Source organism: Odocoileus virginianus, chromosome 3 (assembly GCF_023699985.2).
Source record: "Odocoileus virginianus isolate 20LAN1187 ecotype Illinois chromosome 3, Ovbor_1.2, whole genome shotgun sequence".
Taxonomy (NCBI): domain Eukaryota; kingdom Metazoa; phylum Chordata; class Mammalia; order Artiodactyla; family Cervidae; genus Odocoileus; species Odocoileus virginianus.
This window is the reverse complement of record NC_069676.1, coordinates 85,071,230-85,097,865: the sequence shown is the minus strand read 5'-3', so window position 1 is coordinate 85,097,865 and position 26,636 is coordinate 85,071,230. Positions and strand designations below refer to the sequence as shown.

At 39.9% G+C, this 26,636-nt stretch overlaps 1 protein-coding gene across 1 annotated transcript in view; it reads right to left on the bottom strand.

The window, feature by feature from the left end:
- The window catches only part of ADGRV1 (adhesion G protein-coupled receptor V1), a 544,484-nt gene that overhangs the window by 75,436 nt on the left and 442,412 nt on the right, over positions 1-26,636 (bottom strand). The window contains exon 86 of the mRNA XM_070465812.1: positions 17,619-17,776. Within this exon, the coding sequence (XP_070321913.1) occupies positions 17,619-17,776 (158 nt within the window). The remainder of the gene's footprint in view (positions 1-17,618; positions 17,777-26,636) is intronic.

Genomic DNA, 26,636 nt, shown 5'->3' with positions numbered 1-26,636 from the left:
TCTAAAAGAGGCAGAATAGTAGAGTGGTTATGAGCATGGACTCTGGGGCCAGATTACTTGAGGTCCATTTACTAGCTGTGTGACCTTGGTGAGTTACTTGACTGCTCTGATACACAATTTCCTCATCTGTACAATAAAGATAACATTAGTACCTCCTAAATATGCTTTATTGAATTCAGTGAGGATTTAATGATTGAAATGCAAAATACTTAGAATAGTTTTATATAAACTTTGGTGGTTGCTTATTATTAAAAAATATAGATATAAATACACATATATATTTAAGATTCAAAAGTGTATTAGATAAAATGTGACAGGTAAAAGGATGAATTACATATGGATCTTCTTTCAAATATTATATATATATAACATATATATATATATATGGGCTTCCCTGGTGGCTCAGATGGTTAAGAGTCCACCTGCAATGCAGGAGACCTGGATTTGATCCCTGGGTTGGGAAGATATACTGGAGAAGCAAATAGCTACCCACACCAGTATTCTTGTCAGGAGAATTCCATGGCGGGGGGTGGGGAGGGGGCGGGAATACACACACACACTATAATAAAAGGTAGAAGATAAATATTAGAAGAGAGGGATCAAGTTACATAAAAATTCAGGGGAAGCCGCAGTTACTTCCCATAGATGGTATCAGAAAGGCTTTTGTGAGGAAGATGGAATTTCAACTGGAATTTAAAGATGAGCTATGTCTGAACATGTGGATTTTGAGCTTAAGGCAGAAAGAAAGGCAAAGAGGCAAGTGCATAAATTAGTGTAAAATATCCCTTTCTGACAGGTCCAGGAAGGTTAATAGTGAGAAGAATGAGGTCATGAAGGGATCTTGAGGACCAGGATAAGCAACCCAGAATGATTTTACAGGAAATGGAGAGGCATTTAAAATTTCTGAGAAGATGAGTGCCCAATCAGAAGAGAAATTTCCTTAATCTCACAGGGAAGTAAACAGATTGGTGGATAGAAAGCTGGAGGCAGGGATACCGGTCAGGAAATCACGGCCGTGGTCCCAGTGAGACAATGAAGACCTGGGGCGAGAACCTGGTGGAGGAGTGGCCCCCACCATAAAAACACGGGGATGGACACAAAAATGTGGTGAAGAATCTAAAGGTGAAGTGCCCCCGAATCAGAAAACAAGGAGGAACTTCACAATCATACAGATGTTGGGACTTAATCCCTGGAGACCCCAATTCATTGAGGCTGTAAAGAGACTCATCAAACCATCATTAGTGAAAGAGCGATTTTGATGATCAGTTTTGACGACTGACCTGAAAGTCTACGGCTATCAAGTAAAAAAATATTACACTGGCTTCAAAATTAGGAAAACAAGAAAAGGATTAAGAGGAAGAATAGAAGGAACAGGGAGAAACAATAACAGAGAGATCAGAGAAATTGGGGCAGGCAAGTCGTGGACAAGTTTTGTACTTCTGAGAACAATCTATTATTCCCGGGAAGAGGACAGAAAAGAAGGTGAGAAAACAAGTTGAACTCAAGTGGATAGATTTGAAAATTACCACTGTGGTGTGAAAAGGCAAAGGCAATCCCTGGAAAACACATCTGTTCCAGGATTGTGAGTCACATGAAGAATGAGTCATGGCCTTGGATTTACAGGAAAATAAAAAAGAAGGGAGTATTATGAAAACCAAGGGAGGCAGACTATTCAAGGAAGGGAAGTTACCAGTACAACTTATGCACAAGAGTTTTTAAGGACAAGGACATGAGAGGTCAGCTGATTTGGTGTTCAGGGTTGTGGGTGATGAATGGAAGAGAACAGCAAGGCTTAGCAGGGAACAGACGGTGATGAGTACGGAGAGCTTACGGAGAGCTTATATGGACCCCTTCAAGAAGTTTGCTGGTGAGAGAGGCAGGGAGGTAACTTGATAAAGTAGCAGGATAACGAGTAAGTTCTTTTAAGCACTGAAAAGTGATGCAGGTTTTTAGATGGAGAGGAAAGACCTAGAATAGGGAACTATTTAAGATGCAAGGCAACTGTAGAAAATTTAATGAAACAAGTTCCAAAAGAAGAAAATTGCATGGCAATTTTTTTGCATGGCAATAATTCATTCTTTGGTAAGAATGAATTATTTACTCCCTTACCTAAATGGGAGGAAAATTGGCAAAGAAGGGAGAAAACAAAAAGCAGGGTTCAGATAAAGTGAGTGAGAGAACATCAGGTTGTTTTCGTATCTTACATAGAGAGTGAGAATAGATGGTATTAAACACAAGACTTACCGGCAATCTGTTTCCTGAAGATTACCTAGGAATCAAGTAAAGATAATCCAAAGGCTCACGGAGAAGCAGAGATGGCTCAGTTAAGGTTACTTAGAATAAATTGGTATCTATTACAGAGTAGCTCTAATTGGCTGGCAAAGAGAGAAGTATGTGACATAGACTAGAATGGTGAATGTTACAATTGCTTAAGCAGAGAGTCATGTTGGTGAGGAAATCAAGGGAGCTGTTGAAAATATCCTAAAGGGAGGTTACAGTGAGGAGTGAGAAAATAGGAGAGGAGGGCAGAGGGGGATGTGAAGAGGGAGATGGGGACCCAGGAAGGGAGGATAGCATGAGAAATCGTAATCACAGTAATATGAATAGGACGAGGACGATGCAAGCAAAAGAACACAAATTTAAAAATAGGAAAAATTATTAGGCAGGGACACAATGACTTTGAAGTTCAAGATGGACCACAAATGCTTTTGATATCCTACTAGTTGGAAGGAGTAGCCTCTTACTACTGGTTGTAGAAAAGTAATTTGTTTATGAGAGTGCCATTTGGTTATGATAAGATAACTCAAAGAGTAATTTTATAAAAGGTTCAGATCAAGTTTGTTACCGCCGTCTGGCCCAATGAAATTCAAACGTCACCTCTGATATGGTGAAGAAAGCAACGTTTGAATTTTATAATGCATTAACTATTAAATATAGTGCTGTGATCACAGATATTGTACCAGCTATACACTTTCTAAAGAAATTTATGATACAACTGTAAATTCCCCAGATTACTTGTCTCCACTCCCTATTTCCCTAGTCCCAACAACTCTATTTTCCTTTATTTCTGGATGTCCTCTTTAATATTATACCAGTTGATTAAAGTGTGATCAAACAACTATTTAGTGACTATGTATTTTTTAAAGAATTGCATAGACACCGAATCATAAACTGAAAGTAGCCCAAGAATACCGGAGTGGGTAGCCTATCCCGTCTCCAGAGGATCTTCCCAATCTAGGAATCAAACTGAGGTCTCCTGCCTTGCAGGTGGATTCTTTACCAACTGAGCTATCAGGGAAGCCCTCTCTAAATAACAAGACTGGCAAAAATGAATAAATGAAAAAAGTTGCAAATAATGAACAGAATTTACAAGTTAGATGTAGATTCATAAATGTAATGTACACCTTACGTGGAGTTTCCCTGATTAGAGAGGACCATAGAGTATCACAAGATTTCCGTGTTGATACCAACTGAGGTGCCTCACAGACTAGGTTAGAGGGGAATAGTGTTTGCAATGCCATAGATTTTCTAAGATAAAATAGCCTTGAAAAATTCATTGTTTTTACTCTTCAGTAGAGTTTTAACATATTCTTCGGCAGTAGTCTGAATACAAATTTGAGAGAGATATTTAAAAAATCAGAAATTGTATTTTCATCAACCAAAAGTTGAATGAAAGATTTCAGTCACCCATTAAAGAAATGAATGTGTTCTTAGATCAAAGCAATAAACATGAATAACTGTTTCATGTAGCTTTCAAAAGAGTAGAAAGTAATGCTTCACTGGTAATTTTCCCAACATAACTAAAGAAGGATTTGGGGGTGGGGGGAAGTCCTTTGAAAGAGTGGAGTATGCCAGGAAAATTAAAATGTAAACTTTTAATTAACTTGGGAAAAAAATGCCAAGGAAATATATGGAAAAACTCATCCTATATATAAAAATTACAAACAATTGGGAAAATTTCACTGACCCTCTGGGTCAAGCTGAGGCATGGCAATGGTATGCCTATGTTAATAACAGATGAAGGGCAAAGAATGTGCAATGCATATGAGCAGCAATGCCACTGTGATGCTCTTAGATAACGGTTTTAAATGTGTACCATGATCATATCTTCCACTAACATTCTGCTGAAGCCTATTCATGATGGGTATCAAGAAATTATTTTCAATTGCATTCCTTCTCCTGCCCAATCACCATGAATGATGAACTCAGCAAGTGAGACTGAATTCAGTTCCACTATTTAAGTCCAGACTTGGCAGACATCATGTCTGTTTTAGACAATAGCACTAATTCAAAATGGCTGTGCCTATGGAGACTTTATGCATGAAAGCAGTAGAATTTTCCTTTTATCCTACAGCCTCAGGACTGCTATTGAATGAATGAATGATGCCATCAATTTAACCTTTTAAAGGTTCCATGTGGAAAGGGGACAGACAAGAACCAAGAAATATCAGTCTTAAGAGAGCTGTGAGTTGATGATATAAGCTACGTGCTATGAACTGAACTGAGTCTCTGTAAAATTCATATGTTGAAACCCCAACCCTCAATATGATGGTATTTGGAAATAGGGACATAGGAGTTAATTAAGTCATTAAGAGTAGAGTCCTCACAATGGGATTCATGCCCTTATAAGGAGAGACATGAGTGAACTCTCTCCCTTTCTCTTTCCTTCTCTCCCCCAGGTAAGAACATAGCAAGAGGATGGCCATCTGCAGGCCAGGAAAAGGGCTCTCGTTAGGAACCAAACTGGCCAGCACCCAGACTGTGGGACTTCTCAACCTCTATAACTGTGAGGTATAAATATCTACTGTTTAAACCACCCAGTCTATGGCATTTTGTTATGACAACCCGAGTCAATTAATATACACCAGGCACAATGATGAAGAAAGGAAGAGAGGGGCATATTTGAAAGATATATAGGAATGATCCAGGACAAAATATTCTGCACCAGTTATATACTGAAAGAGCTGTTACGCTGATAAAAATACCAATGCATACTGCATGCTTACTATGTTTTAGAGTATACTAAAGACTTTATATGAATTAACATTTAATCCTTGAAACAGCTCTATGAAGTTAAATATTATTATTACGCCTGCACTATATATGCAAATAGTGAGGAAAACTAGGCACATTTCAGTACCATAAAGGGACAAGGCAGTCTTTCTTGGAAATTAGAAGATGAAGAAACAATTTGCTAGCCTGAATCACTTCAAATTCTTTCTGGGGCATGGAGCCTAACAATTCCTTTTATGGAATTAGAGCTCTCTAGGTTTAATTTAACATTTACATGTCATTTTTCTTAATGAAAGATTTGAGGACAAAATGGCAAATGGTGAAGCACTGGTGATGGCGGTAAAGAGAGTTCTGGAGAATTTAGGAGTCACTTGTGGTTCTAACCCCAAATGCACAATTCAACAGCTCTGCAAATCTGGACACGTTCCTAAGCCTCTCATTTCCTTCACTTTCTTGTCTCACTATAGGACTAGATATATATGTTTCACAAGATTCTTGTGAAAATTGAGATAATATACACAAAATGCTTAGCACAGTGTGCTGGTATACCGGCAATTATAGCTGTTACAATGACAATGATGATGCCACCAGGGCTAAAGTCCACCCATAGCTGCCACTTACATGCAGTCCAGCCTTTTATTCTCTCCCAGTCCTACTACATCCACGCTCTATGTCCACTACCCACCTTGAAAACAAACTGAAATTGAAGCTTTAGTACTGAAATAGCCTAAACAGAGAACCACCCTTGTCCTCATCAGTTTTCAACAGAGACTAGGTAAAAGACAGTCCCTGAGGTATAAACATTTGGGAAACTTGAGTTTTGAAAAGACCCAGCTCTGCCACAAATTACTAGTCCCTTTTCTTCTTCGGTTACATGTGGAAATCAGGAGTCCAAACAGAAATCTAAGCTTTCTTTTGACTCTGATTTTATTTTTTACTTTTTATCTCAGTGTTCTAAGCCTCAGGAAACTAATTCCTGATGTTAAAGTTCTAAGAGATTTTAAAGAGCAATATAAAATCTCCAATATTTTTTTTTTCAAAAACAATAATGAAAAAAAGAAAAAAAAGCAATACACATTGAACGACTACACATCATCTTTCAGGTTCAAAGATTCTGATTTGAATCTTTGAAGACTGAGGTCACAGATATAAATCTAAGCAGAGAATGAGTATCCAAAATGTTTCTTTAAATATTTTGGATTTTCCCCAGCACTACTGACAAAATGTGGGGAGAGAAACTGTGCTCACAAAGATTTTTTTTTTTAAGCTCAAGTGGAAGAGATTGTTTATTGTGCAGCAAGGAGTTCTGGGGTTTTCCTTTGGTCCCTAGGCATTGTTTTTTATTTTCTTTTTAGCAATGGAACTGGGAGTAGACTGCAAACAAGCAGTTTTCTGCCAAGGACATGTGAAACCTGTTATATTGGTCATTCTGGATCTGATTTAAGTATGTACTATTACTAGGTAAGATTACTTTTTTTGCTTCAGTGGAAACCTCAATTTTGGTTTAGGAAAAAAAGCATATTGTGTTTTTCATTTGTATTTATAAACCACGTAAAATTTAAAATGACAATGATACACTTAGAATTTTGCAATATGTGTTTGAAATGACAAGCAATAAAAATTAAAATAAAACAATGCAATAAAATAAAAATGACAATAAAATTTAAAATGACAATGACATACTCAAAATTCTGATGTGCAAAAAATCAGGACACCAGAACCACAGTGTTTTGACTATTGACTGCTACATAACAAACTTGGTGGCTTAAAATATTTTACAATCTGGGCTGGGTAGTTTTCTCTTCTGTGTGGTGTCTACTTGGGCTGGATCTGACAATAAGACTTCTTCACTTCTATGTCTGGAATCAGAGCTGGGATGCTTGAAACAACTGGAGGCGGGCTGACGTATTGGTCACTCGATCATGTCCGACTCTTTGCGACCCCATGGACTGTATCCCATCAGGCTCCTCTGTCTATGGGGATTCTCCAGGCAAGAATAATGGAGTGGGTTGCCATGCCCTCCTCCAGGGGATCGTCACCACTCAGGGATCAAATCCAGGTCTCCCACATTGCAGGTGAATTCTTTCCTGTTTGAGCTACTTGGGAAGCCCAGAGATGGGTTAAATATGCCTATTCATGTCTATTCACTCCACACAAGTAGCTTGGAGATGCTAACATCATGCTTGTCTCAGAGTAATCAGACTTCTTATATTGTGGCTGGCTTCCAAGAGAAAGGAAGCAAAAACAGCCTGTCCTCTTAAAGGCTTGACCCATTATGGGGCAGTATTACTTTCATCAGATCATCCGGACTTCCCTTGTGGCTCAGACGGTAAAGCGTCTGCCTACAACGCAGGAGACCCATGTTCAATCCCTGGGTTGGGAAGATCCTTTGGAGAAGGAAATGGCAACCCACTCCAGTACTCTTGCCTGGAAAATCCCATGGATGGAGGAGCATGGTAGGCTACAGTCCATGGGGTTGCAAAGAGTCACTTCACTTCACTTAAGCAAGTCTGAGACCCAGGCTTGATCCCTGGGGTGGGGAAGATCCCCAGAGAAGGAAATGGCAACCCACTCCAGTATTCTTGCCTGGAGGATTCCATAGACAGAGGAGCCTGGTGGGTTATAGCCCATGGGGTCACAAAGAGTCAGGCACAACTTATCAACACACTTTCACTTTCTAAGCAAGTCCAAAAAGTTAAAGGAGGGGAAACAGACTTCATGGCTTTATGTGGGGAGTAGGACACACATCAAGGGAGGGAAATAACTGATGGTGGCCATTTCTGGAGAACACAGCACAGTGTGTATTGCATTTACTAGGAGCTATTTGGTTCCAAATAGGAAAAGGAATACGTCAAGGCTGTATATTGTCACCGCACTTATTTAACTTATATGCAGAGTACATAACGAGAAACACTGGGCTGGATGAAGCACAAGCTGGAATCAAGATTGCCAGGATAAATATCAATAACCTCAGATATGCAGATGACACCACCCTTATGGCAAAAAGCAATGAAGAACTAAAGAGCCTCTTAATGAAAAGTGAAAGAGGAGAGTGAAAAAGTTGGCTTAAAGCTCAGCATTCAGAAAACTAAGATCATGGCATCCAGTCCCATCACTTCATGGCAAATAGATGGGGAAACAGTGGAAACAGTGGCTGACTTTATTTTTTGGGGCTCCAAAATCACTGCAGATGGTGACTGCAGCCATGAAACTAAAAGACACTCCTTGGATGGAAAGTTATGACCAATCTAGACAGCATATTAAGAAGCAGAGACATTACTTTGTCAACAAAGGTCCCTCTAGTCAAAGCTATGGTTTTTCCAGTACTCATGTATGGATGTGAGAGTTGGACTATAAAGAAAGCTGAGTGCCAAAGAATTGATGCTTTTGAACTGTGGTGTTGGAGAAGACTCTTGAGAGTCCGTTGGACTGCAAGGAGATCCAACCAGTCCATCCTAAAGGAGATCCTAAAGATCAGTTCCTTGGAAGGACTGATGTTGAAGTTGAAACTCCAATACTTTAGCAACCTGATGCAAAGAGCTGACTCATTTGAAAAGACCCTGATGCTGGGAAAGATTGAAGGCAGGAAGAGAAGGGAATGACAGAGGATGAGATGTTTGGATGGCATCACCAACTCAATGGACATGAGTTTGGGCAAGCTCTGGGAATTGGTGATGGACAGGGAGGCCTGGCATGTTGCAGTCCATGGCGTCGCAGAGTCGGACACGACTAAGTGACTGAAGTGAACTGAACTGATTTCCTCTTCTTTTTCCTTTGGCTTTTAATGAGTTTCCTTGAGCTCTTTTTGAAATATCTTAATATGCCAGGAGAAGACAAGTCACTCATTCTCAGGATGTAAGGGATGATATTTCATAATATTATAATCGGCTTTCAGTGATTTTTGAAATAGCAATGGAATGTTGATTTACATTAGTATTAGTAAATATAAAGAAATGAAATATGAGAAGAAATGGAAGCATTCATTCTCAAACATATTACCAAGCAGAGAGATAGCCATTATTGCACCAGGTGATTCCAACTACCTCAGATTCATGTTATACATCGCTCGCTGGATCAAGCTACCTTTACATTTTTACATATCATACTGAAACACACGTGTGGGATTTTTATAAGAAAGGGATTTGTAATCATCTACTTCCTCTTTTCATTCAAATTAATTTTCCTTCCCTGATCCATGAATCATAAGAACTGGCTGATGAAACAGAAAAAGTCAGTAAATTCTAATGAGCCTAGAAGGAGAGACAAGTTTATCATTGCCAGAGATCAAAACCAAACCCCAAAATTACAGGCTTTGTTTAAAAGACTGTTTGAGACATTGAAATTGAGTTCAGGGAACATACCTTTATCCTGACTCATTCTCACTGTGCACTCACTTCACTGAAGGAGGAGGCGGCCAGTGAATTTCATTAGGAGCCACCGACTTTTGGAAATCTGTTACTTAGCATTTGAGCAACCAAAGGGGCACAGAAGGGAGACAGACCGACATCCCTGTTCCAGCCACGCTCAGAAAGAGAGGGACTGACAGAGGCCATCTCTGGAGACTACAGCAGAGAGGGTATTTTATTTATCAGCAGCTCTTCCTCTGTGCTCCATTTCCTCTGGATTTTAGTGAAAATTTGAGCTCTGAAATTAAGGGATGTCAGGAGCAAAAAAGTCACTAAAAAAATAAAAGAAAAAAGAGTATAATGGGGTTGATACTGGGCAGACATATCAACACACAAGTGTTGCTGAAAAATTGCTCCTATTGTCAGGCACATCCAATCTGCACAAGAGTACTTAGCTGGGAAAAGAGTTCCATGGAAATATGGAGGAGGCCAGGTCCAACAAAATAACTGATGTAAGCTCTTAAGTTATTCAAACAGGCCTGATGCTGGTGTTAACTCACCACATTTGTTTACCAAACCTGAATCTCTAAGGTAAATACATAATCATAATTATTCCAGTTATGAAAAAATGAAAAACAGCTTAGCTATATGGAAACTATAAATTGACCTTTCCTTCTCATAATGCATTTCACTCATTGCTAAAAGTAATTTGTAAATAAACAAACAAAAAAAAAACTCTACAAGGTTTGATCAAAAATACTTAAAACCTAGCAGTTTGAAACATCAGGAAATTGTGCTTCTGTAAGAAAAGAGGATTTACTTTCAACTCTTTTTTACTGTTGTTTTGGCCACACCATGCAGCATATGTGATCTTGATTCCCAACCAGGGAGAGAACCTGTTCTCCTGCAGTGGAAGTGTGGAGTCTTAAACACTGGACTGCCAGGGAAGTCCTGACTTTCAACTCTTGATTTATTATTTGAGAATGTATTTCTCATAATACTATCTCATACAGTTGACACTTGAACAGTGCAATGCCACACCCTTTGGAGTCAAAAATTCCCATATTGCTTTATAGTCATCTACATAATAATATGTATATTTTCTGCTTCTGAGGATTCAACCATCAGCAGGTGGTATAGTACTGTGAAAAGTAAAAGTGAAAGTCGCTCAGTCAAGTCGAATTCTTTAGGCTTCCCTGGTGGCTAAGGTGGTAAAGAATTTGTCTGCAATGCGGGAGACCCAGGTTCAATCCCCGGGTCTGGACGATCCCCTGGAGAAGGGCATAGCAACCTACTCCAGTATTCTTGCCTGGAGAATCCTATGAGGTTGCCAAGAGGTTGCCATGCCCTTCTCCAGGGAACCTTCTGGACTCAGGGACTGAACCTGAGCCACCAGGGAAGCCTATAATACTGTAGTACATAGCTCCTGAAAAAAATCTGCATGTAAGTGGATCTGAACAGTTCAGTGCTGTTCAAGGGTTAACTGCAATATCTGAAAATGCTCATCCACTTTAAAAATGCAGGGCAAAATAAAACTAAACCATAAACCATCTCAGCTGCACTAGAAAAAAGGGTCACTTTTGCATGCTTGGAATTGTACAGAAATAGGCTGGACCTGCTTGAGACTACAATCTTCCCTCTATCCATGGGGGATTAGTTCTAGAACTCTGTAGGAAATTAAAATTCAAGGATGCTCAAGTCCCTTATATAAAATGGTGTAGTATTTGCATATAACCTATGCACACGCTCTGGAATACTTAAAACAATCTCTAGATTACTTATAATACAATGTAGATATTAATAGCTGTAAACACAATGTAAACGCTATGTAAATAGTTGCCAGCCTGTGACAAACTCAAGTTTTGCTTTTTGGAACTTTCTGAAATTTTATTTTCCCAAATATTTTCTGATCCATAGTTGGTTAAATCTTCAAATACAGAAGCCAGTGATATACAGAGGGATGACTATAATCAGAACTGCCCCCCTTCCCGGGTATAAAGTGTATACAGGGTGTGCACGAATCTTAGGAAAGAAGAGAAGAGGCTTGGGACCAGTCTGTGCTGCTTTCAAGCTTAGGCTTTTAGAGAACTTGGCAGCATCTGCGTCCACTGTGGACTCTAAACTCCTGAATGGGGTTTGTGCCAATTATTCTAACAGTAAAGAATATGAAAAGCAAAGAAAGATATTTACCATCCAGGTTTTAAAAAATACAGACATGGGAACTTTACTAATATACTAGGCTTTTTAGCATCCTTCCACCTCCCCCTGATTTTTTTGAACAATGCATATTTATGTGTAGTTATGTCAATTTTTTATTCTAGAAAATTCTCAACAATTACCTCTTCAAATCTTTACTTTTCTCCATTCCCTGCATTCTTTTCTTCTGGCAATGTATTCTCATACTTCTTAGCTGTTTTCCTATTTTTTCTTTTTTTTGCATTTTTCAGTGATAAATTTCTCAATCTTAGTTTCCGATTCTAATTAATTCCCTCTTCTCTGTGTCTCATCTGTATCTTATCTCAAGTATTAAGATATTTAAAGTTTTCAACTACTAGTATTTTCACTGCCAAAATTTTTGAAATTTTTTTCATTTTCATATTGGTCTGTGCTTTTATTTTGTTTATATCTATTTTTGCTTTTTATGTTTAAGGGCTTTGAGTGGATATATCTGCCTTTATGTCATGGGTTGATGGTCAAACATTTTCTATACAGGGCCAGATATTAAGTATGCTAGATTTTTCAGGCCACGTGGCTTTTATTCAACTACATAAATTCAACTCTGTATTGTGAAAGCAGTCCCAGAATATATGTTAAAAAAAATGGGTGTGGATGGGTGTCAAAAAAACCCTTTACTTACAAAACAGCTCACTGGAGCTGTTTTGGAAAACAGTTTTGTAGTTCCCCAAAATGGTAAACATACAGTTACTGTATGATGCAGAGATTACAACTCTAGGTATATACCCAAGAGAAAAGAAAACATATATTAATAAAAAAACTTGTACCTGAATGTCCACAAGAACCTTCTTTATAACAACCAAAAGGTGAAAACCACCCAAATGTCCATCAACTGATAAACAGATAAGCAAAAGTGTAGTATGTTCATACAGTGCAATATTATTTGGCAATAAAAAGAACTAAGTACTGATACATGCTATAATACAGATAAACTAGGAAACCAGTGTGCTAAGTGAAATAAGTCAGGTATGAAAGACCACCTATTCTATGATCCCCTTATGTGACATGTGCTGAACAGACAAATCTCCAGACACAGAAAGCTGCCTAACGGTTACCTAGGGCCTAGGAAAGTGGAGAATGGGGAGTGACTGCTAAGGAGTATGGGGTTTTTTGAGGGATGATGAAAACACTCTAAAATTAGATTATGGTGATAGTTACAGAACTATATAAATATAATAAATACCAATGAACTCTACAGTTTAAATAGATGAACTTTATGACATGTAAACTATATCTCAATGAAGCTGTGAAAAAAGAAGTAGATAAAATGAGAAAAATAGGTGAGTGGCTGGTAGGGTCATATTTTGCGGATTCCTGCTTTATCCTTTTGAAGAATCGAACATAATTACCAAAGTTATTTATAGTCTATATATTTTTCTGGATTATATTATCTTTTTGATTGGTGGTTTGAACGGCTGTCTTCACCAGTTTTCCTCCAGTGTTTGGATCTTTGATATTGCAGCCAATCTTGAGTAGAAAGCATGTGCTTCTTTGCTCGCGCTCTCTCCCCCCCTCGTCTCTGTCTTCCTTTCTGGCTACTTCTTTCTGTCTAGTGGTTTTATGGTTGCCTCCATTTAACCTTCCTGTCTGAAGAAGGCTAATTTGATATCCTGGGTCTTCTACCCCCATAGTTAAGTCGCTCAGTCGTGTCTGACTCTTTGCAACCCCACCGACTGTAGCCCACCAGGCTCCTCCATCCATGGGATTCTCCAGGCAAGAATACTGGAGTGGGTTGCCATTTCCTTCTCCAGGGGATCTTCCCGACCTAGGGATGGAACTCAGGTCTCCCGCATTGCAGGCAGATGCTTTAACCTCTGAGCCACCAGGGAAGCCCTAATGACATACAAATATAGTAGATAAAACTGTGAACTCTAGACAGTCTGGTCCAGGACCTTGACAAGATTCTTCCTCTGCTTTCTCCTTGGGCTCCCAGACCCCTAAGCCAAGCCCACACTACAGTGGTGGTCCTTTCACAGATTCCTTTCCTGCAGGCACTACTGCTCCAGTCTACCTGCCCTGGGGGAGACCTTTCATTCCCAGCTTACCGCCACAGCAGCTGAGACACTTCTGCATTCACAGGCTTGTGGACCCAGAAAACATCAGGCCCTTGGCTGCAGCCCACCTTATATTCCACTTTGTGTTTCTGATCCCCATTTCATCTTCTTAATTTTCTCTTGTTATATCTTGTCACTAATTGCGATGCATTTGGAGCAGCAAAATGGGCAAAACATGAATTTTACAGCCCCATCTTGACAATATTTTTCAGGTCAAGGCAACAGAATTTTAGCAGACAGATTCAAAGAGACTATCAAATGGCCCTGAGTAGACAGACAGTTTTTCTCTTGACGTTTTTGAATGTGAGCTAAGTGGAACATACTCAAGTGGAGGAGAGTTAAAGGAGGCTTCAAATAAAATCTAAAGTATCAAGTCAGAGGTCAAGGCTGAACACATAGTTTTGGGAATCACAGAAGGAAAAAATAATAGTCCTAATAATAAATTTCAAAGGGGTAGCTACAAACAAATCAATGAGATAAATTCCATAATTTCTACTTTGGATGATATGACAGATTCCTCTTCATCTTAATGCTATATTTAACTTGCGGGTGCATTCCTATAAGATTTTATGGTGCATTGATGATTATTAGTTTATTCAGTCAACAAACATTAATTATGCTCCTGCTATCCACTAAACACTCTACAAGGCTCTGGTGATGCAGGGATGAATAATAAATGGTCCTTGCCCTTGAGGAATCCATAATTTATTAAGGAAATCAGCCACACACACCAAAACAAGTCACCATTCCATTCTGAAGTAAGTGTTAAGTGCTCTAATGGCCGTAGGGGCAAAGTGCTTTAAAATCATAGAAGAAGGATGAGTAATTCTTATTTGATACAGTAAAGACGTTAATTTCAAAGTCTTCATGGAAGAAGTAGCATACTGGGAGCTTCCACAATTTCCATAAAAAAGTGAGCAGTATCTTGTTGGAAGGAGTCAACTTGGGATTGCTCAGCACACAATTTTTACTTAGATTATGCATTTATTGAGGATGGCTTTGGGGAGCTAAGATAGATTAAGGGAGCATAGTAAGTCCTTTACACCTCTCTTTCATCTACATTTTCTCTCATTACTTACTAAACACATGAGTTTTTTTTTTTTTCAATCAACTAATGATGAGGAGTTCATAGAGGGCATCTTACATGAGCAGAGATGACAGATCAGGTCATTTCAAGAATGAGTAAGATTAAATCAATGACACGGCCAGAACGTAGGCTGAGTGGTAACTAACTTGGGGGTGACAGGATGGCCCAGGGGTGATGGAAAGAGACTATAGTATTATAAAGAGCCTGGACTTTCTTTTGGGCAATAAAGCTGAATGATTGTAAAGCTAGAGAGTGAGGGGAGCCCCTTGACATTGTTGAAATACAGACATCTGAGAAAACGAAACGGACAAAAACTGGAATTAGTGACTAATTAGGAAAACACTGTTTAAGAGTCCAAGTGAGATAATGACTGTGAGGTTGACTGGGAACAGGAAAATCAGAATTGCCATAATTGTTTTATTAATTGAAAAGCTATAATAAGAGCAATGCTTCTATTAATATATTTCATTGTAAGAGAGGTTTTGCTAGTTGAGATACAAGTGTTCTAGGGATTTTTATGTTCAATACTTGAGAGCTGCTTTTCAGATAATTGGAGCATTGTTTATCTACTGTATCCATGGATCATAGTCAAAAGGCACAGGGGTGATTCAGGAATGAAAAAGACTAACTCATTAGGTTAGGCCTTTATGATGTTATCACTACTGAAACATGCAAATACTGGCACTTCTATATAGCATAAAGAAAAAATAAATCTTGCTATTTGGGAGAAACAAACTTCGCCTTCAAAAGAGAATATGTATTTTAATAGAATGAATCTCAAGTTGAATAAAAGCACAGATTCTGGATAGATTCTATGTCCCATGAAAAAGTATAATTTCTACATTGAATATTGCTTTTCTTTTTTTTTCGCTGCCATTAATATTTTATTTATTTATTTTTATTTATTAGTTGGAGGCTAATTACTTTACAATATTGTAGTGGTTTTTGCCATACATTGACATGAATCAGCCATGGATTTACATGTGTTCCCCATCCCAATCCCCCCTTCCACCTCCCTCCCCATCCCATCCCTCTGGGTCTTCCCAGTGCATCAGCCCTGAGCACTTGTCTCATGCATCCAACCTGGGCTGGTGGTCTGTTTCAGCCTTGATAGTATACTTGTTTCATCACTATTCTCTCAGAACATCTCACCCTCGCCTCTCCCAGAGTCCAAAAGTCTGTTCTATACATCTGTGTCTCTTTTTCTGTTTTGCATATAGGGTTATCATTACCATCTTTTTATATTCCATATATATGCCTTAGTATACTGTATTGGTCTTTATCTTTCTGGCTTACTTCACTCTGTATAATGGGCTCCAGTTTCATCCATCTCATTAGAACTGATTCAAATGAATTCTTTTTAATGGCTGAGTAATATTCCATTGTGCATACGTCCCATAGCTTCCTTATCCATTCATCTGCTGATGGGCATCTAGGTTGCTTCCATGAATACTGCTTTTCTAATGGAAGCATCTAAGTTTAGTCATAACCTTGAGTGCTATTTTTGCCCACATAATAATTGCATGCTAAATCAGAGAGAAGAGGGAAGAGTTGGCTAGATACAGCTATCGTACAAACTATCCCATAAGTTAATATAGAAGAGTCCTTTCTCTTTACACTACAAGGAGAATCTTTCTGCATCTTCCCTGACACAGTTTAGGAACTAGAAGCTTTTATTATGTTAGAATGAATCTTTTTATTATCATATAAGAGACAGTATCTATTGATGTATTAGACACTAATTATGTATTAGACATAATGTATTAGACACTATTCTAAGTGACTTCATGGATGGTAGGCTGCTTAAACTCTGGACCACACTTAACATGTGAAGAACTTCTCTCATTCCTTTGGCTTTAGACTTGCAGAAGCTTAGAAAAGACTTGGGCTTCCCTGGTAGCTCAGATGGTAGAGTTTGCCTGCAATGCTGGAGACCTGGGTTCAATACCTGGTCAGGAAGATCCCTTGGAGAAGGAAATGGCAACCCACTCCAGTATTCTTGCCTGGAAAATTCCATGGACGGAGGAGCCTGGTGGGCTACAGTCCATGGGGTCGCAAAGAGTCAGACATGACTGAGCAACTAACTTACCTTTAACTGATCTTATAGAAAAGACTAGTCTTCCTCTTGGCCCAAGAGAGATTCCTCTACTCCCCAACTCATTAGATTCTCAATATTCCAACCACTCAAATCATTTTAGACTGAGTTTTCTGTATGTAGGTATTTGGTATTGTTCCTTAAAAACATTCCTAAGAGACTCTAATCTAACAACAGAAAAAGAATCAGATCATAAAACCCGGTGTTAAGTATGATTCAAAGGGAAAAAATGAGCTGGTAGTGAAAGCCAATTTGAGCTGGAAAGACTTGCACTCTTAAGTAACCAGACATGTGCAGCCACTTATGAAGCTGTCTGGTCACATATGTTTTTAAACATCTGTCTGCACAATCAGAACTCCACATGCAAAACTACAGCACTCACAAGCACTAGGAATGCTTGTGATAAAGTTTGTGATAAAGTTTGTTTGTGATAAAGTCTCAGAGTCTGCAAGACATGAACAGATTTCACAGGTTGAACCCAGGTTGTTACTGCTTGAGTTGAAAAACGCCTGGGGAAGCAGCTCCCAAAGGCTCTGAGTCATTTACTTGAATATTAATATCTTCAGGACAAAACTGGCACCAGCAATGAAACCTGCAGAGCCCTGAAGAGAGAGAGAGATTGCAAGGAAGGCCCAAGGAGCAGGAGAAATCAGAGGACTGTAACTTTTGGCTTCAAAGCTGAAAGCTGAGTCTAACCTCCTTCCTGTTCTTGATAAAGACCATTCAGTGACCTTTTCCCACCATTAAAAGCACCCAGCTCCAAAGTGTGAAAACGGTTTCTTACAAACCTGCAGCATTTGTCCTTCCTCTGAAGACATCGTCGTAGGCTTTCCACTGTGGCTTCACCTGGTAGGCGTGGATGAACACCACAAACACCACCACGAGGCACATTAAAGGGACAAGGGCTGCAGTGAAGAGGGCGGCATAGATGTTTGGGATGAAGCACCTGGAAGAGACCAGAGCGGAGATAACTTGGCTGCAGCACCTGCATTTCTAAGTGTGCCATGCACCACACCACTTTATACTAGCTCCTTGTAGCTCAGGGCTGGCAACAGCAGCTTTCTGGTTCGCCACACTGGAGTTCTGTTTGAGTAGCGGCTACATGACTAAATCTAGCCCACCTGCTTCACAAAGTGAACATGTGTATCCTGATGTGCTCAGAAAACCTCAAAAAAGGTTACGGCCAAATAAGTGTGAGAAATTGGGGGAGTGGAAGGGAGATTCACGAGGGTGGGGGTATATGGATCCATACAGCTGACTCATGTTGTTGTGCAGCAGAAACGAAAACAGCACTGTAAAGCAATATACTCCAGTAATAAAATAATAAACCATCCAAAAGATTATACTCCATTTATAGTTGTTATAAAATATTCCCTGTGTTGCATAATATATCCTTGTAGCTTATTTTATGCCTAAGAGTTCCTACTTTAGACCCCTATCCCTATATTGCCTTTCCCCCTTTCTTCTCCCCACTGGTAACCACTAGTTTGAAGAAGGCATTGTTTAAAGGCAAATTTGAGCATTCCCAGGGCTCAACTCTGTCATTTCCACAATTCTGTTTTCTGAGTGAATGACAGCTTTGTCATTCCTAAGCTGTACATTTCCCCAGAGCCATTCATTCTCTTGAAAATGATGACAGTTTTCCATCTAGAAACTATACTATATAACTGTATCTATTATTCATGGAGTTTATTTAGCTCAATGAGGTTTAAGGTAAACAACATTACATATTTTGGTAACACTGAAATTCCATAGAAAATGGTTTTAGAGATGTAATTGGAAGTTTTTACCCATGCACCATAAAAATTCTGTTTATATGAAATCTGTCACCAAAAAAAGAAAAAAAAATTCAAAATGGAGAATGGTTAGAAAGGTTCTCAATATCTAAAATTGTGCTTCTGAGGTATTCTTATAGAGAACACACTTCCTACAACTTATATGACAATAATACTTTACAAGGAATTTCAAGAGTAGGCAATGTTTCTTTTCAAAAATTTCCCCCAACTTCTCCATTTCTTAATACATAATATCTGCAAACCTAGATTATTATATAGTAAAAAAAAATGGATGCTGAAAACTCAAGCAATGCTGTAAAAACTCAAGGATGCTGTAAACTTTTACTTACAAAAAAACTTCAAAATCCAAAATACAGATAATGAGGGGGAACATCCATTCTCGCAACTTGGGAAATTAGCCCCTTGATTTTTATGTTTAAAAAGAGATACATTATGAAAGACTTTACTCAGATATTATTTCTAATTAACATGATCTGCTAAATGTATTCCTTAAGTAAATAAGACACATTTCAAGAGATATTTCAACACACATTCTGCATCTGCAAAGAAATGTCAAAATGATGAATTTTCTGGCTTTTTAGAATTTAATTTGGACAGCATAAAGCCCGAAACCTTCCCCATACACTCATTTGTATGCTATAAGACCTGCATCTTCCAGGTAAAGGGCACATGATTAAATAAAATAGGCAAACATTAATGGCTTTGATCTTGAATATATTTCTGCACTAAAAATAGTAGTCATGTGGGCTACTCACTTTCATGTACACTGGCTTTGAATGATTTCTCATTGTTTTCATCTGAATTATGGTTTCACTGCTACAGACTGGCTTAAAGCATCTGAGACAAATGCAGACATCGACAAAGGAAGTCACATGGGCTTCAGTTCTTTATTTTTATCTTGAGAAATGTCATCACAATTCACTTTCAGGCTGTAAAATGGGCATAATTGCGAATCTACTGTGAGCTGCTTTGGGATGATCAACATCTTGTACAGAGTGCTAGGGTATACAGGTCTGGCTCCCCAACACCTACCCTCTCTGGTGGCGGGCCATGTTGGCGTCTCAACCTGTCGGTGTGACGGGCATTCCTGAAAACTTTCCTTCACCTTAGAGGAAAACCTTGGAGAGAAGAACTCCGGTGACGCGCGTTACCACCCTGATCCAAAAGTAAACTGAGCCGAGTGAACCTCTGAGAGATCAGCATGGAGCAGACATGCCTGTGGTGTCTTTGGGGAGAGGGGGGACTTTCTACGTGTCCTAGCTCATCACAGTCTCCCGTACAATTCTCCCTGCTTGCACAGTGACGTGGCCGTGCTGGACCATTCTCTCAGAGAAAGGGGCAGGAAAATGACCCAGTCCTGAAGCGGCCCTTTCCCCCTCTGTTTCTTCAGAGCCCCACAGGTCATGACCTCATTAGCAGCAGGCTCCTGAGAGGGCCCTAAGTCTGCCCTCCATACGGGCCGCATGCTGCCCAGACATGAACAAGGAGGGCTCTGGGCCCCGGCGTCTCTCAGCCGGCGGCCTCTCCTGCCTGCCTCTTCGCCTCAGGCCCTACACTCCTGCAGGGGTCTCCCTCACCCACTCCCGTCCACTCCCGGGACTCCCATCCCCGCCTCCCTCCAGCAGAAGTCCCTCTCTCTGAGGGATGAGCGGCTCAGACAACCCTCCTGAAACACGAACGCCGGAGACAGGGCTGAAAGGATGACCCACGGGCAGAGACGGCAGTCAGGGTACCCACGCAGGTGACTGGGGCCACGGAATGCAGGGGGAGCTGGCTATGCCATCCTACATTCTCTCTCATATAGTTAACGCTTTCTTGTTTTAAATTCTCCCCCAACTTTTCCTTGAAGGCTAATATGTATTTTCATTTTCTGATCAATCTTGTCTGACTGGATTTTCAACCGATGTAGAATAAAACTTGCGACAGACACTTAAAAGTGAGTGAGTGAAAGTCGCTCAGTCGTGTCTGACTCTTTGCGACCCCATGGACTCTACAGTCCATGGGATTCTCCAAGCCAGAATACTGGAGCGGGTAGCCTTTCCCTTCTCCAGGGAATCTTCCTGACCCAGGGATGGAACCCAGGTGTCCTGCATTGCAGGCAGATTCTTTACCAGCTGGGCCACAAGGAAAGCCCATACACTTAAAAGTTCCCAAGATAAATGAACTGTTAAAAGACAAGTGAAAGTTAGCTGTTCGGTCGTGTTTGATTCTTAGTGACCCCATGGACTGTAGCCCACTGGGCTCCTCTGTCCATAGGATTCTCCAGGCAAGAATACTGGACTGGGAAGCTATTTCCTCCTCCAGGGGATCTTCCCAACCCAGAGATGTAATCCTGGTCTCCTGCATTGCAGGCAGATTCTTTAGCCACCAGGGAAGCCTAAGTGAACTATATCTTAGTCTTCAAAGGAAAAAAAAAAAAGCCTCATTGATCAGAACTTTCTTTAGTCCAACTGAAAAAGATATACAGTCCATCCAGGTAGTCTGAAGATTTGATCACATGAAAGTGATGTGGGGAGTTGGGAAACTGTGACTATCACTTTCTAAATAGTTTCTGAAGTAAGGCTGGGAACAAATTCTTGGAAAAACAATGTAAGAAACAAGCAGGCTGAATGCTATGCATACACAGGGCTGTGGAAGCAGCTGATTAACGTGCTGGCAACTTACTGCTTCAAGGACAGCTCTGGCAGTTACCAGAAAATGAGACAAAGGCCATGTGGATTTGCTTTCTTAAAAAGGATGAGGAAAGTTGTTCCTTCTAATTACCAGCTCAACCAGCTTCAAAGCATTCTGGTGACCCTGCTCTCCTCTGGTGTTAAATATTTCTTTTGGGTTCTGGTAATCCCATGACTAACTTTATTTTGTTGTTCCCTTTTAAAGTTTCATGGGTAAATTTTTTTCTTATTATAACCCACAGACAATCCGACTTTATTTCAAAATCCTGCCAGGACTTCATCCTTTTCTCTATTTTCAGCCAGATGAAATGAGTGGATATTGTTTCATTACCTTCAGAGTTTCCTCAAGTCTACCCTGGAGCATTCACAACGCCTTATGTCACTTTCTCATTTAGTTAAGATTATTACCTCCCCTAGGTAGCTCTTTATACTTATTGAAGTGTTTCCACTTGCATTACTCAACTTGATTTAAATAAATTATGTGGGTGGCACAGGGTATTTCAGAGTTTGTTTTTTTTTTTTTTAAATTCTTGTGTGAAATCAGCATAAGGAGGAGCTCAGAAGCCAAGAGTCCAGGAGAGACAAAGGCTTCACTTACAACTGCTGTAAGTATTGGAAGGAATGCTGGGAACTCCCTGGACATGAGTCTGTGATTTGAGACCATTTTAATTATATTTTAGAGAACAAGCTGACCTTGGCACACTGGAGGACTCGAAGCGATCCAGGCAGCTGACACGTGGGTTCCATCTGGGTTACATAGGTAATGAAAAAGGAACTAGGTAATGAAAGAATAATAAATGTATGTTCCCAGGTCTTCTTTGTAAGTGCTTCTCCTCAATAAGACAACAATAATAGTTACGATTCACAGGATCATGTGCCAACCTCCCCCGGAGGGGAGATTTCTTCAGTGGTGACACCTATGTCACAGTTACATGTGCCGCTCCAACCAGCCTTTCCTTTTCCACGTGGACAATCGTGGTGATGCCCTTCTTTATATGCGAAAAAAAAGAAAGATGGTCTGCAGTTTTATTCTAGAAATTTATTTTAAAAATGTATGACGAATTAAGAATTGTACCTTTATCGCCAACTGTTTTCTGCTTTCTGTAGAAAGTACAATACATCGGTTTACTGGCCCTCTTAGTTGAAGAATACAGATGTGATTCATTACGTAGATGTTTATCATTTATAACTAATATCTAAGCCAATTCTTATGTGTTCAATAGTCCTTTCCTCGCCTGCTCAATTTACTTCCTTTCCAAAGATGATATTATTAAACATACTCTTGTAATTCACCTGTGAATTTATGTATGTATATATGTATGTATGCATATATTTTTGTGTATGTGTGTGTATTTTCTGTCCCATCCAAAATGGCTGGAGAGGTTTAGGGAGACCCCGTTAAGCACATTAATTTTTTCTCATGAGTAAATTTATGAAGACATTGGAGTGAAAAGAGCAATTTAACTAACTGCAAGGTACGAAAATTAAGTCTTCTTTCTGTCCTTCTGCTATAGTGCATACAGTTGAGTTCTGAAATTCACTTTCCTTTAACCTTAAACTCCAAACAAGGTTGATATTAAGACTAAATTGTAGGTGAACCCTACAAAGTGAAATGTCTTATTAGGATAATGTATGGACTTAGAGAAGAGGAAGAACAAAGTATTTTTCTAAACTGAGTTAGCAGGATAAAACAATCTTAAATACTACTACAACTGTTTCTACTTCTACTACCACTACTAACAGTATTAGCAGTGATCATTTACTCTGTTCCAGGCATGAAACTCAATCCTTACATGCCTCATTACACATTAACACCACAACAGTCACATTAGCCTCATTGTACACATGGAAAATGACATAAAAAATATTTGAGGTCAAATGCTAGTAGCATAAACAAGCTCATTCTGCTACCCCCAACTTTCTAAAATTATTTCGCATTTCCAGCAAAGACATATTAAAGTTAGCAGAAAAGATGCCAGTGTTTTCCTTGAAGACTGGGATTGTAACTTAAAAAATATTTTTCCTAGTCCTTTGCATAATCAGACCCTTAAGAAATTTTCACTGATTTCGCTGATTTTTTTTAGCAGTGTTTGAAAACCACCCACTTAAGAAAAAGTAGGCATAGAAAGGCCTATATTTCCTGTGTGTTCAGTTTAATCATAATCCAAGCAACTTCTGAATATCTCTCACATTCCAGGTACAGTGCTGGCCATGGAAAGACAGATAAAGATGCCTAAAGTATGGTCTGTTCCATCAAGAAGATCATAGTTGAATAAATGATTCTAGTCTTTCGCTTAAAGTACTGTTATTTCATTAGCATCATCCATACTACCTGGGATTTGTTAAAGATGCAGATTCTCACACCCCACAACATAGCTCCTGAAACTACATTTCGACAAGATCCCTGGGTGTTTCATGTGCATGCTGAAAGCCGGAGTAGCACTCTTCTGTGCACTCCTGGGGTATAAAGTAGCTTAATGTAATTAATGAATTTACTGATCTTTACTTCTCTTTGGCAGTGAAGCCAAGGGACTATGGAGAGAACCCCAAGGAGAATCAGGCCCAGAGATTTTGCTGCACTTGGTGGTCACAGCAGCCTGAAGAACCAGAGAGAGAAAAACAGTAGGAAGCAAAAGGGAAAGAGAGCTCACTCAAATGCACTCCTTTTTATGGCTGAGTAGTATTCCATTGTCTATATGCACCATAGCTTCTTTATCCATTCATCTGTCAATGGACATCTAGGCTGCCTCCATGTTCCAGCTATCGTAAATTGTTCTGCAATGAACATGATGCATACATATGGAATCTAGAAAGATGGTTCTGATAAATTTATGTTCAGGGCAGCAATGGAGAAACAGACATAGAGAACAGACCTATGGACATGGGGGGACGGGGGAGGGAGTGGGTGAGATGAATGGAGAGAGTAACATGGAAATTTACAATACCATATGTAAAACAGACAGCCAGTGGGAATTTGCTGTGTGACCTGGGAACTCAGTCAGGAGCTCTGTGACAATCCGGAAGGGCGGGAGGGGGAGCAGGAGGGGAAGGAAGTTCGGGGGGAGGGGACATGGGTGTACCTACGGCTGATTCTTGTTGATGTCTGACAGAAAACCACAAAATTCTGTAAAGCAATTATCTTTCAACTAAAAAAAAAATAAAGTGGCCAAAAAAAAGGTGGGGGGGATATAGAAGCAGAGATCTGTCATATTTAGAAGCCTGGGAATTAGCTTCTGCCATATTTAGGAAGCTGGGAGTAGCAACCCAAGCATTCTCATTACAGGAAAAGAGAGACAGCATATAAAGTGAGAGAAACATAAGAGATCTGCTGACGGTGGAAAGAAACAAGAAGGGGAGTGCTGGGTTGTGACAGGTGTTGGGGGAGATAAATACTCAATCCTGCTGCCTCCAAACACCCTTGAAGGAATAAGAATCTGGAGCTATAAGAGCAACAGACATGCTCCATGTCCAACAGACATGCCCACACTGCTCTCGGGTTCTGAAAGAGGTGCTCCCGTGTGCCCTATGCCTCCATCCTCACACCACAGCCACAGATCACTCAAGTACAAGTGACTAGCTCTGAGACGGATACCTGGCCCAAAGACAGCCATTCTTCTGGTTTGCCCACGATTTATGACCTGGTGACTCTGCTGTAAAGACTCAGCTAAGCCAATCAGCTTTCTGCTCTTGAGCATGTGATATGGACAACTGCCAGGTAGTAGTGGGTGCTAGGGAGAAGGAAATGGCAACCCGCTCCAGTGTTCCTTCCTGGAGAATCCCAGGGACAGAGGAGCCTGGTGGGCTGCCATCTATGGGGTCTCACAGAGTCGGACACGACTGAAGCGACTTAGCAGCAGCACTGGGTGCTAAAGTCACTATAAATTCATGGCAAACAGCCATGCTGGAGTAAACACACACTGTACATACAGAATAAGGGATACAGAAATGGAGGGGTGGTGGTTGGGAGGAGCATTGAGATGCTCGCCACAACAAGAACTGAGGGACTCCGTGGTCCCTGAGAGATGAAGAGTGTGGTCTGGTTTTCAGCATTCTGATTCCAGGTCCTCTGAGGTCCACCTGTTCCTCATGTCCTGCTTTTGGATGTCTGTAAGAATGCCTGTGGGGTACACACACTTCTATAACCTCACTTCTTTCACTTAAAGTAGTTTTAGTGGGTTTTTACATGCAACTATACTGGCCATAGTTAAAAAAAAAAAGAGCTAGTGAGTGATAATGAGAGAAAGAAGTGAATGCACAGCTTTTCTTTAAAACAATGTTGCTCTTGAAGATGCACTCGGATATCACTGCCATGTCTACCAGCTTTAGAGCTCAAACCTACTGCACTGTTAGCACTGCCATCGAACTCTATGCATTGACAAGAGACCAAAGATTAAGAATCAGTCTCACCTTTCAGTACCTAAAACTTGTCCATATGTTTATATTACTTGAAAAGACTGAGCAAAGAAAAATGAGGACATATAGCAGCACTCCTATCTCACTTACTTCAAAAAGAACAGATATCTTGATTCACTGAGTATTAAACTGCCTTAAATTTTGAAGTAGTCAGACATATTATAAATGCAGTCTTGTACTGTACGTAATTAGCTTCTGATGAATGAGACACCTGCCCCCACCCCAGCTCATTTAAAACTCAAAATATTAACAAGTTAGATTTGATGAAAAACATCATGATACCCCCAAATGACCTTTTTTCCCACCCCCCCAAGAAACTCAAATCTGAGCAGTCTGTTCCCTGAACAACTTGGTGAAACTGTTGAAATATGTCTAGTGGTCAGTGCTTGCCAAGTGTAGTCCAGGTAGGTTCCAGTGAATCAAGCCCTTTCAGAATTTAATCAGAATAAGGTCAGGCTGACTTGTTCTTTTTTGCATGTACTAATAATGCTCTATGTTCTCATAAAACAAAATTGTTTGGTACTGGAAACATCATTGTCCTAGAGCCTTCAAAGATGTCCTGTCTTTATTCCTTGTTAACCAAGCCTCTGAATGAATGGCTAAAAAAGTTTTTTTCCCCTTAACTAATCCTGTCACTTTCCTGTATCTTAAAACAGAAAAATCATAAAGTTTTTTAAGTTCATCAATAAATAAATTTACAGAGGTGACCATGGGAATACAAGATTAAAGCCCCCCAAATATTTATCTTTTTGCACCACCCCCATCTTCATTCAGGCTTCCCAGGTGGCACCAGTGGTGAAGAACCTGCTTGCCAATAAAAGAGACATAAGAGATGCAGGTTTCATTCCTGGGTCAGGAAGATCCCCTGGAAGAGGGCATCATAACCCACTCCAGTATTCTTGCCTGGAGAATCCCATGGACAGAG